Source organism: Bicyclus anynana, chromosome 22 (assembly GCF_947172395.1).
Source record: "Bicyclus anynana chromosome 22, ilBicAnyn1.1, whole genome shotgun sequence".
NCBI lineage: Eukaryota > Metazoa > Arthropoda > Insecta > Lepidoptera > Nymphalidae > Bicyclus > Bicyclus anynana.
The window spans coordinates 11,289,937-11,305,214 of record NC_069104.1 but is presented as its reverse complement, the minus strand read 5'-3'; the positions used below and the strand labels follow the sequence as shown (position 1 = coordinate 11,305,214).

At 37.7% G+C, this 15,278-nt stretch overlaps 2 protein-coding genes across 7 annotated transcripts in view; one reads left to right on the top strand and one right to left on the bottom strand.

The window, feature by feature from the left end:
• LOC112054195 (uncharacterized) overlaps positions 1–10,660 on the top strand; it is a 102,738-nt gene extending 92,078 nt beyond the window's left edge. The window contains exons 1-5 of one of the 2 annotated variants that reach the window (XM_052888352.1): positions 5,783–6,563; positions 8,519–8,611; positions 9,390–9,527; positions 9,822–9,851; positions 10,276–10,660. In XM_052888352.1, coding sequence (XP_052744312.1) covers positions 6,506–6,563; positions 8,519–8,611; positions 9,390–9,527; positions 9,822–9,851; positions 10,276–10,415 — 459 coding nt within the window. In that variant the 5' untranslated portion in view covers positions 5,783–6,505 and the 3' untranslated portion in view covers positions 10,416–10,660. Of the gene's footprint in view, positions 1–5,782; positions 6,564–8,518; positions 8,612–9,389; positions 9,528–9,821; positions 9,852–10,275 lie in introns of those variants that run through there. The other variant, XR_008251977.1, reaches the window with a different exon arrangement.
• LOC112053903 (dystrophin, isoforms A/C/F/G/H) overlaps positions 1–15,278 on the bottom strand; it is a 702,364-nt gene that overhangs the window by 265,004 nt on the left and 422,082 nt on the right. The window lies entirely within an intron of this gene.

Here is a 15,278-nt window from a genome sequence, read left to right as displayed (position 1 = left end):
TAAGTGTTAAATCTTGAAATACAAATTATGAAAGAAAAACTTTCTATATGCGGATGTCAAAGAGACGCGTGACGTTTGTTTTTATGGATTTCACCGGCTTCACCGCGCTACTTGTAAAGACTCATTCTGTATCATTCTTTATTCTGTGGTAGTATAGTATGGCGGAAATATTACACATAGAGCTTTAGACAGAGATATTTTGAGACTACTATAAGGTCAGGCCTCCTTCCTTATAGGAAAGGATGTATGGAGCTTAGACCCAACAAACTGTTCTAATGCAGCTTGGCAGGATTACGATGATAATGTCAAATTAATTAAAGACCACACTACAACATGATGATAATAATATAAAAGTTTTTGTGTCTTGTTTGCGTTAACTTTAATTGTATTCTGTGTAAGTTCGGGTTATTTTAAATTACTTAACGGAATTTCATATGGTTTTTACCAATAGAATGATGTTGAAAAGAATAATTTATAAGACTTTAAAACTGTTTACAATAATTTAGCCGTGCGAATCCGAAGGCATAGTTACTAGCGTGAAATAAAAGTATTTTTTTATTATTCTTTACAAGTTAGCCCTTGACTACAATATCACCTGATGGTAAGTGATGATGCAATCCAAGATGGAAGCGGGCTAACTTGTTAGGAGGAGGATGAAAATCCACAACCCTTTCGGTTTCTACACGACATCTTACCGGAACGTTAAATCACTTGGCGGTTCGTCTTTTTCGGTAGGGTGGTAACTAGCCACGGCCGAAGCCTCCCATCAGCCAGACCTGGACCAATTAAAAAAAACTCAATCGGCCCAGCTGGAGATCAAACCCGGGACCTCCGTCTTGTAAATCCACTGCGCATACCACTGCGCCACAGAGGCAGTCAAAATATCTTATATCATTTTAGATACTTAAACACATAAAAATTTCAGATCTAGAAAAGATGTAAAATTGTAGCTGATTTTAATTTTTACAAATATGTATACATTTTAATTTTAATTAACACAGCTTAAAATAAATCATAAACATATTTATCCACGGTAATTTATCTTAATAAATTCAAACGTCAAAGCGTCCGGGAATTGTAAACAATACCCGAGCAATGTAAACAAACACTTGTCAACTCGGAATGATTGATCGTCAAACGGTGTGAAACATTTCTATTGTGTACTATTATTTTTTTATAGATAGTGGATGTAGAATTTCGATGGAATAAACAAATGAAAAACAGCCGGTCAATTCACTAAGTTTGGTAGCTAACATAAGCTACCTAATAACAAGTTTTTGTTATCGCCGCGTTGCAACGACTTGCGGTACGGGCGGCTTCAGTGTGCTCGTGGCGTTCGAGCCGTCCACATCTCTTGTTGTGTAATTCTTTATGGGTTACTTGGGATAGGCGGGGAGAGTGACTTGAGTTGAAAAGGGGAGTGTTATTCGACTGTCAAAGGATCTTTTAATTAAATTAATTAATTAAATTAATTAAACACATCGTTCACAAGTGCGTGACTTCACTCAAGATCATTCTCCGCCATTCTAGGGTCTAATTTTGGTTGCAATTTAATTTGTTCATTAAGTTGTCCTGACAAATGTTGTAAATCATAACCTTTGTTTAACATTAGTTTTCTTATTTTTGTAATCACTTTTGCGCCTGCTAAATTTTTTTTTCAATTAACATCATAATCCTTCACTACTATCTCAGCTGATGGTAAGTGATGATGCAAACTAAGATAGAAGCGAACTAACTTGTTAGGAGTAGGATGAAAATCCACATCTTTCAGTTTCTACACGACATCGTATCGGAACGCTAAATCGTCAAGCGATTTATATTGAAAAATTTTCAAACAGTGCTCATTCATTGTTGTTCTTATAAAAACGGCTTAAATTAATACGACACAGGCTTAGCACCGTCTCTGAACTGATCAGCAGGTAGAACATAATAATATTATGATGTTATTTTTCAATTTTTAATTTAGTGGGTGCGTCTTTAGGGTTTGAAGTCAGTTGTATTTTTTTTATTAAAATTTTATTATTTTTTTACATAGAAACTCAATTTCGTATATCTCAACTTGCATACGCAAAGATAGTGAATAAGCCTGCCGAAGTACTCATATGGCAGTAGCCATTAGAAGAACAGAACAAAGACTTCTCATTATCCCGAAAAAAATCATGGTTCCTGCAAGATTAGCAAAACAAAGAATTTCACGCAAACGGAGTCGCGAACGTCCACTTCGTTTGATAATTTGATATCCATATTAAAACTTCATCATCATTATCAACCCATATTCGGCTCACTGCTGAGCTCGAGTCTCCTCTCAGAATGCGAGGGGATAGGCCAATAGTCCACCACGCTGGCCCAATGCGGATTGGCAGACTTCACATACGCAGAGAATTAAGAACATTCTCTGGTATGCAGGTTTCCTTCACCGTTTGATACACGTGATATTTAATTTATGAAAATGCACACAACTGTTAACTTGGAAGTGCATGCCCCGGACCGGATTCGAACCCACACCCTCTGGAATCAGAGGCCGAGGTCATTTACAAACTTCGACACTCAACAATTATGTTCTATGAAGAACACAAGGGCAGAGTACAAGCCGAAATTATATTGGTTCGCGGGAAAAATTTAAAATTGCAAACAAAGATAAAACAGCACACACAATAGAGCCTTCGCGCCTAACCGGATGCGCGCCGGAAACGGAAGCGACTCGCTAATGACGGCAGCGCCATCTATGGTGAGAACTGCGCGGTAGTAACTTAAATATGACGCGAGTGAGGGTAAGTTATGTCTGAATAAACGTAAATGCATAAATAGGTAAGAGAAATTGTGCTGAGTAGTATTTTTCGATACTTAGGTAATTAATTTATGTATAGTCATCATTCACAACCTATATGCGACTCACTGTTGAGAACGAGTCTCCTCTCTGAGTGAGAGGAGTTAGGCGTATAGTCCACAACTCTGGCCTAATGAGTATTAGCAGACTTCACAAACGAATAGAATTAAGAAAATCCTGAAGCTTTTCCTTCACCATTTGAAGCACGTAATATTTAGTTTCTATTTTATTTCATTAAAATGCACATTAATTGAAAAGTTGGAGGTGCATGCCCGGACCGGATTCGAACCTACGCCCTCTGAATCAAAGTCAGAGGTAAGGTTTTGATGTAAAGCTGATTTCACCATATAAATGAATATACCAGCGGCGAAGAGTAATGAATATAGTATAATTATAGTATGTATGGCAAACCATAACACGCGGTATGAATTTCCTTATCTTTGGGTTACCTTCGACAATATTCCAACCTTCGCCACTGGTATATAATACAAATAAATACTTATACATTATAATACATACACACCTTGACACTGAAAATCATCAATGTTCATCACACAAACATTTTACAGTCGTAGTAATCGAACCCACGACCTTAGATACAGAGAGCAGGGTCATTAACCACGACGCCATGCGACCGTCTATTTAATTAAAAATAACCATCACCCTTTTATTTCAATTCGTCGCCGATTGATAAATATTCACACAATTATATAAATTAAAACCCACCATCAACATAATCCGAAATCATAAAATTAATTAATGAAAATCACGGTACGCAGCGAATTAACATAATGTTTGCATTGCATTACAATAACCGCATATCACTAATTACATTCCTTATTAAACAATTGGTTTATGACTGTTTACTTTTGGTATTAATAAAATCGTATCCATACTAATATATAAAGCTGAAGAGTTTGATTGAACGCGCTAATCTCAGGAACTACTGGTCCAATTTGAATTTTTTTTCAGTGTTAGATAGTCCATTTATCAAGGAATGCTATATGCTATATATTATCCCTGTATTCCTAAAGGAACGAGAACCACGCGAGTGAAACCGCGCGGCGTCAGCTAGTAAAGAATAAATCAAGATAATATTTTAGCCAAATTAAAAATAAAACCATGATTTGCATAATCTGTACTAATATTCAATTTTGTATTAGAGCCGTGATAGCCCATTGGATATGACCTCTGCCTTCGACTCAAAGGCCGTAGGTTCTAACTCGGTCGGGGCATGCTTTTGCACCTTCAACTTTTGATGTGCATTATAGAAATCACGTGTCTCAAAAGGTGAATGAAAACTTCGTGAAGAAACCAGAGAATTTTCTTAAATCAAAAAAAAAATACTACACGAAATGTTAAATTTGATATGAGTCAACAAACCTATTATCATATACGTGATATACTCGGTCCCATAAAAAGTGCAATGCAGTTAGACAGTAAAAGTTATTCGCCTTCATAATGTAAGTACATAATATTTTAAACTATATCTATGTATAAAAACGTAGTTATAAACGTCAGTGTCAAAATTAGTGACAGAGATTGAACAAAGGCTACCTTTTTGTTAAAAGACTAACTGACACGAAAAGAGATGTTTTATTCGCTGAAATGTATTAAGAAATGTCTGGAATAAAATCAAGGGACGGCCCGCATTGTCCGGCCTAGTGTAAAGCTGTGATAGTAATATTTAGTTTTACAATAGCCGAGTGTGTCTTTTGAACCGTTTATCATTTATTCTCAAAATATATTTTATAGTAACACTAGCTGACGCCGCGCGGTTTTACTCGCGTTGTTCCCGTTTCCGTAGGAATACGAGGATAATATATAGCATATAGCCTTCCTCGATAAATGGGCTATCTAACACTGAAAGAATTTTTCAAATCGGACCAGTAGTTCCTGAGATTAGCGCGTTCAATCAAACAAACAAACTCTTCAGCTTTATAATATTATAGTGTAGATTGTGCCTTTGTCGCTAACTAATAAAAAGTATTATAAGAAGAGTCAGTCACACAGCGGGCGATGGAACGAGCTGCGTGATCGAATCAGAAAGGAGGAGATCCGCAGAAGAACCAAAGTCACCGATATACTCGTAGCTCAAACAAGTCGCGAAGCTGAAGTGGCAATAGGCGGAATATTTTCGAAGAGTCGATGGACGTTAGGGTTCCAAGGAGCTTGAATGGCGACCCCGCACTAGAAAGCGCAGTGTTGGTCGACCCCTCATCAGGTGGACTAACGAGCGAGTCGCAGGGATTCGCTGGATGCAGGTGGCTCAGTATCGTGATGTTTGGAAGTCCCTACAAAAGACCCATGTCCTGCAGTGGACTTCATCGTCGCGACTTCGTCCGAGAGAAACCCTACCCTACTCTCACGCTACCTCTATCCTATCTCTACCACCACTCTAAGTATCCTACAGCCTTTTCCTGGTTTTAAGCTACCTCTCCACCAATTTTCAGCCAAATCGTTTCAGCAATTCTTGAGTTATAACTAGAGTAACTAACACGACTTTCTTTTATGTATATAGATTGATTTAACCCGCGTGGTTCCCGTTCCCGTAGAAATACGGGGATAAAATTTAGCCTTTAGCACTTGGGGATAGTGTAGCTTTCCAACAATGCAAACAAACGAACAAACAATCAAATCTTTCCTCTTTATAATATTATAGTTACATGGTAGTATTAGTAGCCAAATTAAGAGATAAAGAAAAAAATTAAATACTTCTATTGTACACTGTGACTACAGTCCATAGAAATATAATATAGAAAAATATATTATAAAATTCTCAAGCTTCGCGAGATTCTGTACATACAATGGTTTGCTAATGAATTATATCATTATTTTTAATCTTATATTTCTATGGACTGTGGACACATACCACATAAAAAATGTCAATCTATTTCAGGAAAAGTGTTTTTTTTTAATATTTTTTTATATTTTATTACAAGTTAGCCCTTGACTACAATCTCACCTGATGGTAAGTGATGATGCAGTCTAAGATGGAAGCGGGCTAACTTGTTATGAGGAGGATGAAAATCCACACCCCTTTCGGTTTCTACACGGCATCGTATCGGAACGCTAAATCGCTTGGCGGTACGTCTTTGCCGGTAGGGTGGTAACTAGCCACAGCCGAAGCCTCCCACCAGCCAGACTGGATAAATTAAGAAAATCTCAATCTGTCCAGCCGGGTATCGAACCCAGGACCTCCGTCTTGTAAATCCACCGCGCATACCACAGCGTCACGGAGGGCGTAAAACGTGTACGTTTAGACAACGTTTGACGTTTTGGACAACTTTAGGTAGAAAAATATTTAAGAGAACTTTGTATGAAAGTCAGTATCTTTGAAGTTATAATAATCAAGGGTTTCCACGCAAAGTCGTGGGAGTGCACTAGTAAAATAAAGTGGAAAATGTATAGTACATGCGGTATGCAGTAAATAGGCTTGAAAATACGTGGTTTGAAATGAAAAGTTATAATTTTCCCCCGTTCATGGACATCGGAAAATTTAGTCACACCTCATTTTAATGTGAGGCAGTGTTTATTAAATTCTTTTAATAAGTTAATTGATTTGCCACGTCTATCCACGCGTAAAGAATATTTTGTTTAAATACCATAGTTTGGGTTTATTCGATATCTTTGGTGAGTGGTTGTCTCCGCTCACTGCGCGGTCCAAGGTTCGGTGCCATGTTGTGGCAATTTTGGTTGTGTGTCGCGGCAGCGGTCCTCGTGTGCGCGGAAGATGGTGAGAAATTAAATAAAAACTATACTACAGCCGATGTGTACTGATTAAGAAATTACGGTAGAAAACGCCTATAATTTCGTAACTTATTCATTTTAAATTATGTATTGTTTGTTTATAAACTATTATTCTAAACATATTATTATTAATATCTTATTAATCGAATTAAATTTAATAATATTAAAAAAACTCAGTCTATACTTTCATAGTTTAATTAAATGACTAATTGTTGTTAAATATTGACTTTAGTAGGTATATTTATTTTATATAATGATTGTCAATATGATTACCTATGTCAAAAAAGATTCCGACGAATTGATAACCTCCTCCTTTTTTTGAAGTCGGTTAAAAATACTTTCAATATACTAATCTTTTTGTTATATAAGAATAAAAGTTAAAATCAATAAGCAATGGGTTAAACCAGCTGTTAGGATAAATTTATGGGATTTCGTGTTATAACTGTTTGATAAACATTACCATTTAAATATTAAATACATATATGTTTAGAGAAAATGTATCGGATTACAAAATGTATTCTATGTTAAATAAGTATTTCATCATCATCATTCTCAACCCATACTCGGTTCACTGCTGAGCTCGATTCTCCTCTTAGAATTAGAGGGGTTAGGCGAATAGTTCACCACTCTGGCCCAATGCGAATTGGCAGACTTCACACACGCAGATAATTAAGAAAATTCTCTGATATGCAGGTTTCCTCGCGATATTTGTCCTTCACCGTTTGAGACACGTGATATTCAATTTCTTAAAATGCACACAACTGAAAAGTTGGATGTGCATGCCCCGGACCGGATTCAAACCCATATCCACTGGGCTATCACGTAATAAGTATTTAATAAAATTTAATTTGTGTTACTTTGATTTTATTGGCACTTTAAAAAATAATAAGACCGAGTGATTCTGCAAATAAACGATCCGTACGAAACATTTACATAATTGAAGTAAACAATTGATTGCGTTAGTACTAAAAGCAAGATACCTAATGGATATTGTACACCGTATATTAAGTGGCCGACCGTCGTCCATAACATAATCTCTCTTAATCCCTAAAAACTTATAGATATTAAAAAAAAACACAATCTTCATATTTAACTTTTCAATATTCAAAGGAGGCTTACTTTGGGCTAGCATAAAGATAATCCGCCTCACCATAGACAATAACTTTAAAAACTCTACAATATTGCATTTGAAACAGTTCGCATGTCTGTAAATCTATAACACTCGCAACTTTAATTTTAAGTTTTCGACCAATTATTATCACCATTATCTAATAATATTATTACCTCACGTTTCGAAAGTGCTTGTAAACTAAGCTTTACTAAAATAAATGAACTTTGACTCTGACTTTTTACTTTGACTTTGACCTTTTAGATGACCAGCTCGGAGCACACACGCACGATGTTTTCTGGCTGTGACGTCACCTATCAGATATTTTCGGGCTTACTTTTTACGTGTAATACTTCTAAAGAATACTTTAGAAGTATCATACCTAATGCGCTTTATTAATGTGCAAATACGTGGACCAAATAAATCTGTGTTACTCGCTGACATAACCTCTGCCTCCTCCTCAGTTGTGTACATTTTAAGAAATTGAATATCACGTGTCTCTATCGGCGAAGGAAAACATCGTTAGGAAACCTACATACCAGAGAACTTTCTTAATTCTCTGCGTGTGTGAACTCTACCAATCCGCATTGGGCCAGCGTGGTCGACTAATTGGCCTAACTCCTCTCATTCTGAGAGGAGACTCGAGCTCAGCAGTGAGCCGAATATGGGTTGATAATGATACTCGCTGATAACGTAGCTTTCTACTTGTAAAAGATTTTAAAAATCGGTTTAATAAACAAATGAAAAATCAAAGATTATCTATTTATAAAATTTATTTCGATATGGAGACAAGAAATGCATAAGAAATTCTAATGAAAATGTCCGTTTTCCAGAATCCCCCGAAGATCGTAGCGCCATAGCGGAGGCCACTGCAACAGCCTACGCGAATGCGGGTGGTTTTGGACCTACACCCTATCCTTATAACGGTAACTCAGATGACTTTTAACCTATAGCCTTCATTACACCTTTACAGATACATAAATATGTTAAAATTAAAACGAAAAACTACTAAAAATAAGATGAAATAGTAAGTAATTGGTCTGTTAAGACGACTTTTTTTATTACGATTAACTTTTTTGAGTATTACGAACTTTAACTATAAGACCATTTGTTTTTATGATCATAAAAATTAACATATTGAAATACTTGTTGTATCAATAAATTTGAGTTAATTCCTGTATCCATAAAATGGTAAAAATAACGTTTAGAGTAGGAATATGTACCTTTATAGACAAAGGATAAAGTAGTAGGTAGGTAGTATGTACATATTACACTTAAGATTTTTTGGGTAATTGCAGACTTTTTGGAAAATTGTAAACCAAAAGTTTTCATAAAAAAATAATAATACCGTACCGTACCGTAGTTAACTAACCCCTAAAATCGTTTTTTTCGAAACGACAAAATGATCGTCAAATAAATCCAAGTATTGCTCGTTTAAATCCTACTAATATTATAAACGCGAAAGTTTGTATGGATGTTTGGATGTTTGTTACTCTTTCACGGCTCGACTACTGAACCGAATTAGCTGAAATTTTATATTAAAATGTATTATAGCCTGGATTAACACATAGGCTACTGTTTATCCCGGAAAAGTCCATGGTTCCCGAGGGATTTGTGAAAAACTAAATTCCACGCGGACGAGGTCGCGGGCGTCCGCTAGTATAATATAATATGTTTGATTTATTTTACTTTTTTTTTACACAGGCGGTGGTGGAAGATGCTCGAGGCCCGGCGAGTTGTACTACTCGCGCGGCGTGGCGGGTGAATGCCTCATATGCGCTTGCTTCGCTTCGAGTTACGGCCTGATCACTTCAAAGTGCGCATCCTGCGCAAACTGTCCAAGTAAGTTGTGTTAAAATACAGTTAAAAGCTCCGTATACACGCTTTCTTTACTTGCTTTTTCAATAAATTGCGGATTATAAAATAGATGTAAAGAGAAAATGTTCATTAGAAAAAAACTGCAACTCAATATCTTTATTCGCGGCTAAATATCTTTTTATTCGCGGATCTGACTGCGACATAAAATCTGCAAATTCAAACTTTAACTGCAAATACTGCCGAAATTGCGAATAGAATAGGTTGTGTCATAATAAGTATATTTAAGTAGATGTTAAACAATAATTTGCTTCTTTACAGTCCAACCGCCGCAACCTTTCCCAATACCAGGTAATTTACATAAACAATTTATGCCTATACTCAGAGGCACAATTATCCGCCCTCTTTAATATGGCGCGAGTACATTAAAGTGGGTGGATAATTGTGCCTCTGAGTATATTTTAAATACTAAGAGGCACAATTATTAATTTGGGATGGCAGACCGACACGACCGGTGAGAGATCAAGCGCAGGACCGACGGCTTTACTTGCTCTTCGAGGCACGGGGGTGTACTAACACCGACAATCCCAACTCCAGGATGCTATTAAGATATTTTTTGTAAGAAAACTCCCAACAACCTATTTTTTTTACTATCCTGACCCGGGATTCGAACCCTGGACCTCGTAGCTGAAGCATCTAACCACGGGACTAATGAGGCAGTACAATGAATTAATAACTAACTAACCTAACCTAACAAAAAAATTTTTTGGGGCAGTGCCAAATCCATGGCCTGCGCCGGAACCATGGCCATCACCAGTTCCAGTTCCAACACCAAATCCAATTTGTAAGTATTTTTTTCAATATACGGACATCACTAATTATGAATGTTATTTAAACGGGTACATACCACGATAAAACGACGAGATTTTATTGTCGATATTTCGATCCAGTTGCATGGATCGTGGTCACGACGGGACTCAACGTTCAAATAACATTCATAATGAACAACCACGAAATAAGTTTAAAAACATCACTAATTAGTCCCAAAGGTAGCTTGTGTTATAAACACTGTGCTAAAATTGGTGATTTTGACTGCGTTCGCAGTGGTATGCGCGGTGGATTTCGGCTGGGCCGATTGAGGTTTTCTTAATTGGTCCAGGTCTGGCTGGTGGGAGGCTTCGGCCGTGGCTAGTTACCACCATACTGATAAAGACGTACCGCGTAACGATTTAGCGTTTCGGTACAATGTCGTGTATAAACCGAAAGGAATATCCACATTCCTTTCGGTTTCGTCCTACTCTTATCAAGTTAGCCCGCTTCCATCTTAGATTGCATCATCACTTACCATCAGGTGGGATTGTAGTCAAGGGCTAACTTGTAGAGAATATAAAAAAAAAGTTTCATCTTAAACATGCAAATGCTTATATAATGTATAAACACACACAGACACTGGAAACACTCATGTTCATCACACACATATTTTCAAATTGTGGGAATCGAACCTACGTCCGTACATGCAGAATGCAGGGTAATTACACAGTACACTGCACCACGCAGCCGTCATTTTAAAGATAGACTTGTAACTCATGTAAAAAAACATAATTACCTCGAAAGACTAACAGTTTTTTGGTAAGAAATATTATCTAACTAAACAATAACCAACATTAGGACTAAGCAAGACTAAATCCTGACGTTTAGTCTTGAATGATCTATCTATCTAACCACTGTATTGTATTGTAGCATAGAAGTTTAAAACTCTGTTCTGTTTCATAGGCCCACCACCTATAATAATACCTGGCCCGGGCAGACCATACCCCGTACCGGTACCAGTTCCAGGAAAAAACGTCTTAATTCCTGTACCAGTACCCGTACCATCACCACCGGAGAAGATATACGTGCGCGGCCCATCTGTACCAGTCCCCGTACCAGTTGACAGACCATACCCTGTGTCTATACCTCGGCCGTACCCTGTACCATCACCACCGAAAATAATCCCAGTTCCTGAACCCATACCGGTACCAGGACCGACACGAAACATCCCCGTACCAATACCGATTCCTTCGCCACCGGTAAATGTTCCCGTACCAGTCCCAGTACCCGGTCCGATTAGAGATGTGCCAGTACCTGTACCCGTACCGTCTCCACCTATGCCTTTACCGTACCCCGTGCCGCAGTATATCCCAGTACCAGGCCGGGATAGATTGGTACCTGTACCAGTACCTATAACTAGTAAGTATAAATATTTTCATTAGCTATGTTATTTGTATTTCTATCTGAAATCTATGTAACTTGATGAACTTTCGAAAAGGAAGAGATTTTAACGAACCTATACTAATATTATAAAGCTGAAGAGTTTGTTTGTTTGATTGAACGCGCTAATCTCAGGAACTACTGGTCCGATTCGGAAAATTATTTCAGTGTTAGATAGCCCATTTATCGAAGAAGGCTATAAGCTGCATTTTATCCCCGCATTCCTACGAGAACGGGAACCACGCGGGTGAAACCACGCGGTTTCAGCTAGTTTTTTACAAAGAAAGATTTGTCCTATTTACATTATTTATTACATAAATAACACGGTAGTTCCTTATATGTTATGTGGTTGTATTTATAAAAAATAAGACGTAGAATAAGCCCATTTTTTTAATTTTCAAAATGTTTAGCATAAAATTAATTTATTTATTTTAATTAACCAATTAAATATTCATTATTTTTGCATTACAGACACAAAGATATACACTGTTCCTTACATCATTTATATCGGTAAGTAAATTATCTTTTTATGAGACTTTAATTTCACAAAAATAGATTTATTCTTGCGAAATTGACAATAGTTAGCATTCTCTATACATTTATTAACTTTGCAGAACCACTATGCAGAATGCAACAGCCGCTATTGCCTTTCTCACTCCCCGGAGACAGCTGTCACATCCACATTTGCAAGATCAGATACAATTATGTCTATATTGAATCGCAACTTATACCAGGATGCTGTAAGTTTTCTAAAGCTATACTTTCCAAGTTACGAAGCTATCAAAATCTGATCAAAATGTAACTGATAAGGTTATTTTAAACTAGCAGACTGCAGTGCCTTGAACCGCTATAAGACTTCCTCAATCTGACCTTGTCGCAAAATTCGTTCACAGCGGACATTTACTAACTATAAACTACCTCCCTGCCAAATGTAAACTTTGTACGTCAAGCTCGGGCTTCGAGACGCAAGATGCACTAACGAGGAGTATAGCCACCTCCCGTCCGTGTTGGCCGGCGCCCAAGGTCGGATAACGCCGTCTTCCTCTAGTCTCGGTTTATATACTGTGTGTTAATCAGCCTGACGTAGTCTGCGCCTGTAGCTAGCTTCGACAATGTTTTTGGTATGTGAGAGTGGTGGAATCTTTGCTGAGCTGGTTGGGTGCACTCCGTTACACAGTTTTCGATATATTGTGATGTTACTTTTCGCTTTATACATAAATAGATATATTTTCTCTTTCAGATGGTCCAACACCTTTGCCATCGCCGATAGGTTGGGGCGGATCATCCGCCAGTGCGAATGCCAACGCTATCGCCAATGCCGGAGGTTGGGGAGGAAGTTCCGCTGATGCAAGTGCAAACGCAAACGCTGGTGGATATGGTGGTTGGTCGGGAGCCAACGCCAATGCCAACGCTAATGCATTTGGAGGAGGTTACGGTTGGGGTGGGAGTCAAGCTGATGCAAATGCTGCTGCAAATGCTTTAGGTGGAGGCTGGTCTGATGCGAGTGCCAGCGCTAATGCCAATGCAATGGGAGGCGGTGGATATGGAGGCTACGGCGGTATTTCGTCAGCCGATGCAGCAGCCAATGCTGCATCTGGTGGTTGGGGTGGATACGGATCTCAAGCGAATGCTGCAGCTAACGCATTAAGCGGTGGTTATGGTGGTCTTTCGTCAGCACAAGCCGATGCTGAAGCGAATGCTGCCTCTGGCGGTTGGGGTGGATACGGATCTCAAGCGAATGCTGCAGCGAACGCTCTATCTGGAGGTTATGGCGGATACGGCGGTCTTTCGTCTGCGCAAGCCGATGCTGCTGCTAACGCTGCCTCTGGTGGTTGGGGTGGATACGGATCTCAAGCTAATGCTGCAGCCAACGCTTTATCCGGTGGTTACGGTGGATACGGTGGTCTTTCGCAAGCCGATGCCGCAGCTAATGCTGCGTCTACAGGGTAAAATTCCTGCTTACTGCTGATCTACCCTCTTAAATCAATGAATGCCTTCTAGTCTCCGTATTGGTATATTTTGATGTTCTATAACTATGTCTTCTTCTACTTAAACAATATAAAGGGTTTATTCCTTATTATTTTCCGTCAGTCACTGCTATTATCAACTATAGGCGCAGAATAAACTGAGTCGAGACCACACACATCATCTACTATATTTTTGTCTGTCTTTTCATTTTAGTCACTGTATTTTAATTATTGTTTTTTGTTGTCTTCTCTTATACTGGGTATGTCAAATAAACCATTTTGTTTGTTTCTTAGTGGATGGGGTGGATTATCGTCAGCTCAAGCCGATGCATCAGCACTGTCTGGTGGTTATGGCGGATACAGCAGTCTTGCCGATGCAACAGCAAATGCTGCAGGAGGATATGGAGGCTGGTCTGATTCACAAGCGAACGCTTTAGCTCAAGCAAACGGCGGGGGTTATGGTAGCAATGCATTAGCACAGGCGACAGCAAACGCCCAAGGAGGAGGCAATTGGGGAGGTTATTTCAAGAGTGGGGAGGACGACGAAAAAAATCCTAAAGAGTAGAACTATTTGGAACATCTTTTAATTTATAAAGTACGTATTTGCACATGGAAATATTTCAGAAATGTTGCACATGAAAATATACCTATGAATTAATTCAAATTAATTTAAATACCAATTATTTAATTAATTAGGTAATTTGTAGCAAAAAGGCACTGTTTATGACTATGAATAATAATAATTGAGGAATGAGGAATAATAATTGAGGAATTCCTTGAAAAACTTCTAGTGGAGTAATATTCTTAAAGACACTGTGACCGTAAATTTCATGATTTTGAGTTATTAAGGAAATATAGTTAACAAATAGTTTTTTCTTGTTCACAGGTCACTCTCAATATGATCTCCACACAAAGACTTGGCACGTACCTTGGATTCGCAAAAAGTAGAATTATAAAGCATTAGAAAATAGATAACTTAGCACGCTTCTTACTTTTATAAAATAAATTAGTGGAATATGATATACCTCGTTTTATTCCAAAATTATAAACCATTATAATTACAATCGTAGAGGATCTGAACATAAGACCTACCTTTACTAATCTGAGAGCCTAGTGGCAGTTTGATATTGTTACTATCGCGTTAACGTAAACGCAAATTTCTAAGGAATTGAAACAGCGCCATCTAGTGGCACCACTGCACAACTGTTTCAATTTCATATAAATTTGCGTTTACGTCAACGCGATAGTAACAGTATGTAAATATTGAAAACTCCCACTAGGCACACTGTTTATTGGATGAAAAGTTTAAACGAATGTTAAGTTACGTTACGTTTACGCTTAAACAAATTCTTCTATTTTATAATATTAGCCCTTTGTTTGTGGTCAAAGATCCCGTATATATCCCAGATTAAAGGTTATAAATAGATAAAGGTATCTAATTAAATATAACAATATATATTTATATATATATATGTGTGTGTATATATATATATATTTCCAATGGACTGAGAATGAGAATTTCAGTCCTGGATATGATTTATTGACATTGAATTTGATATAA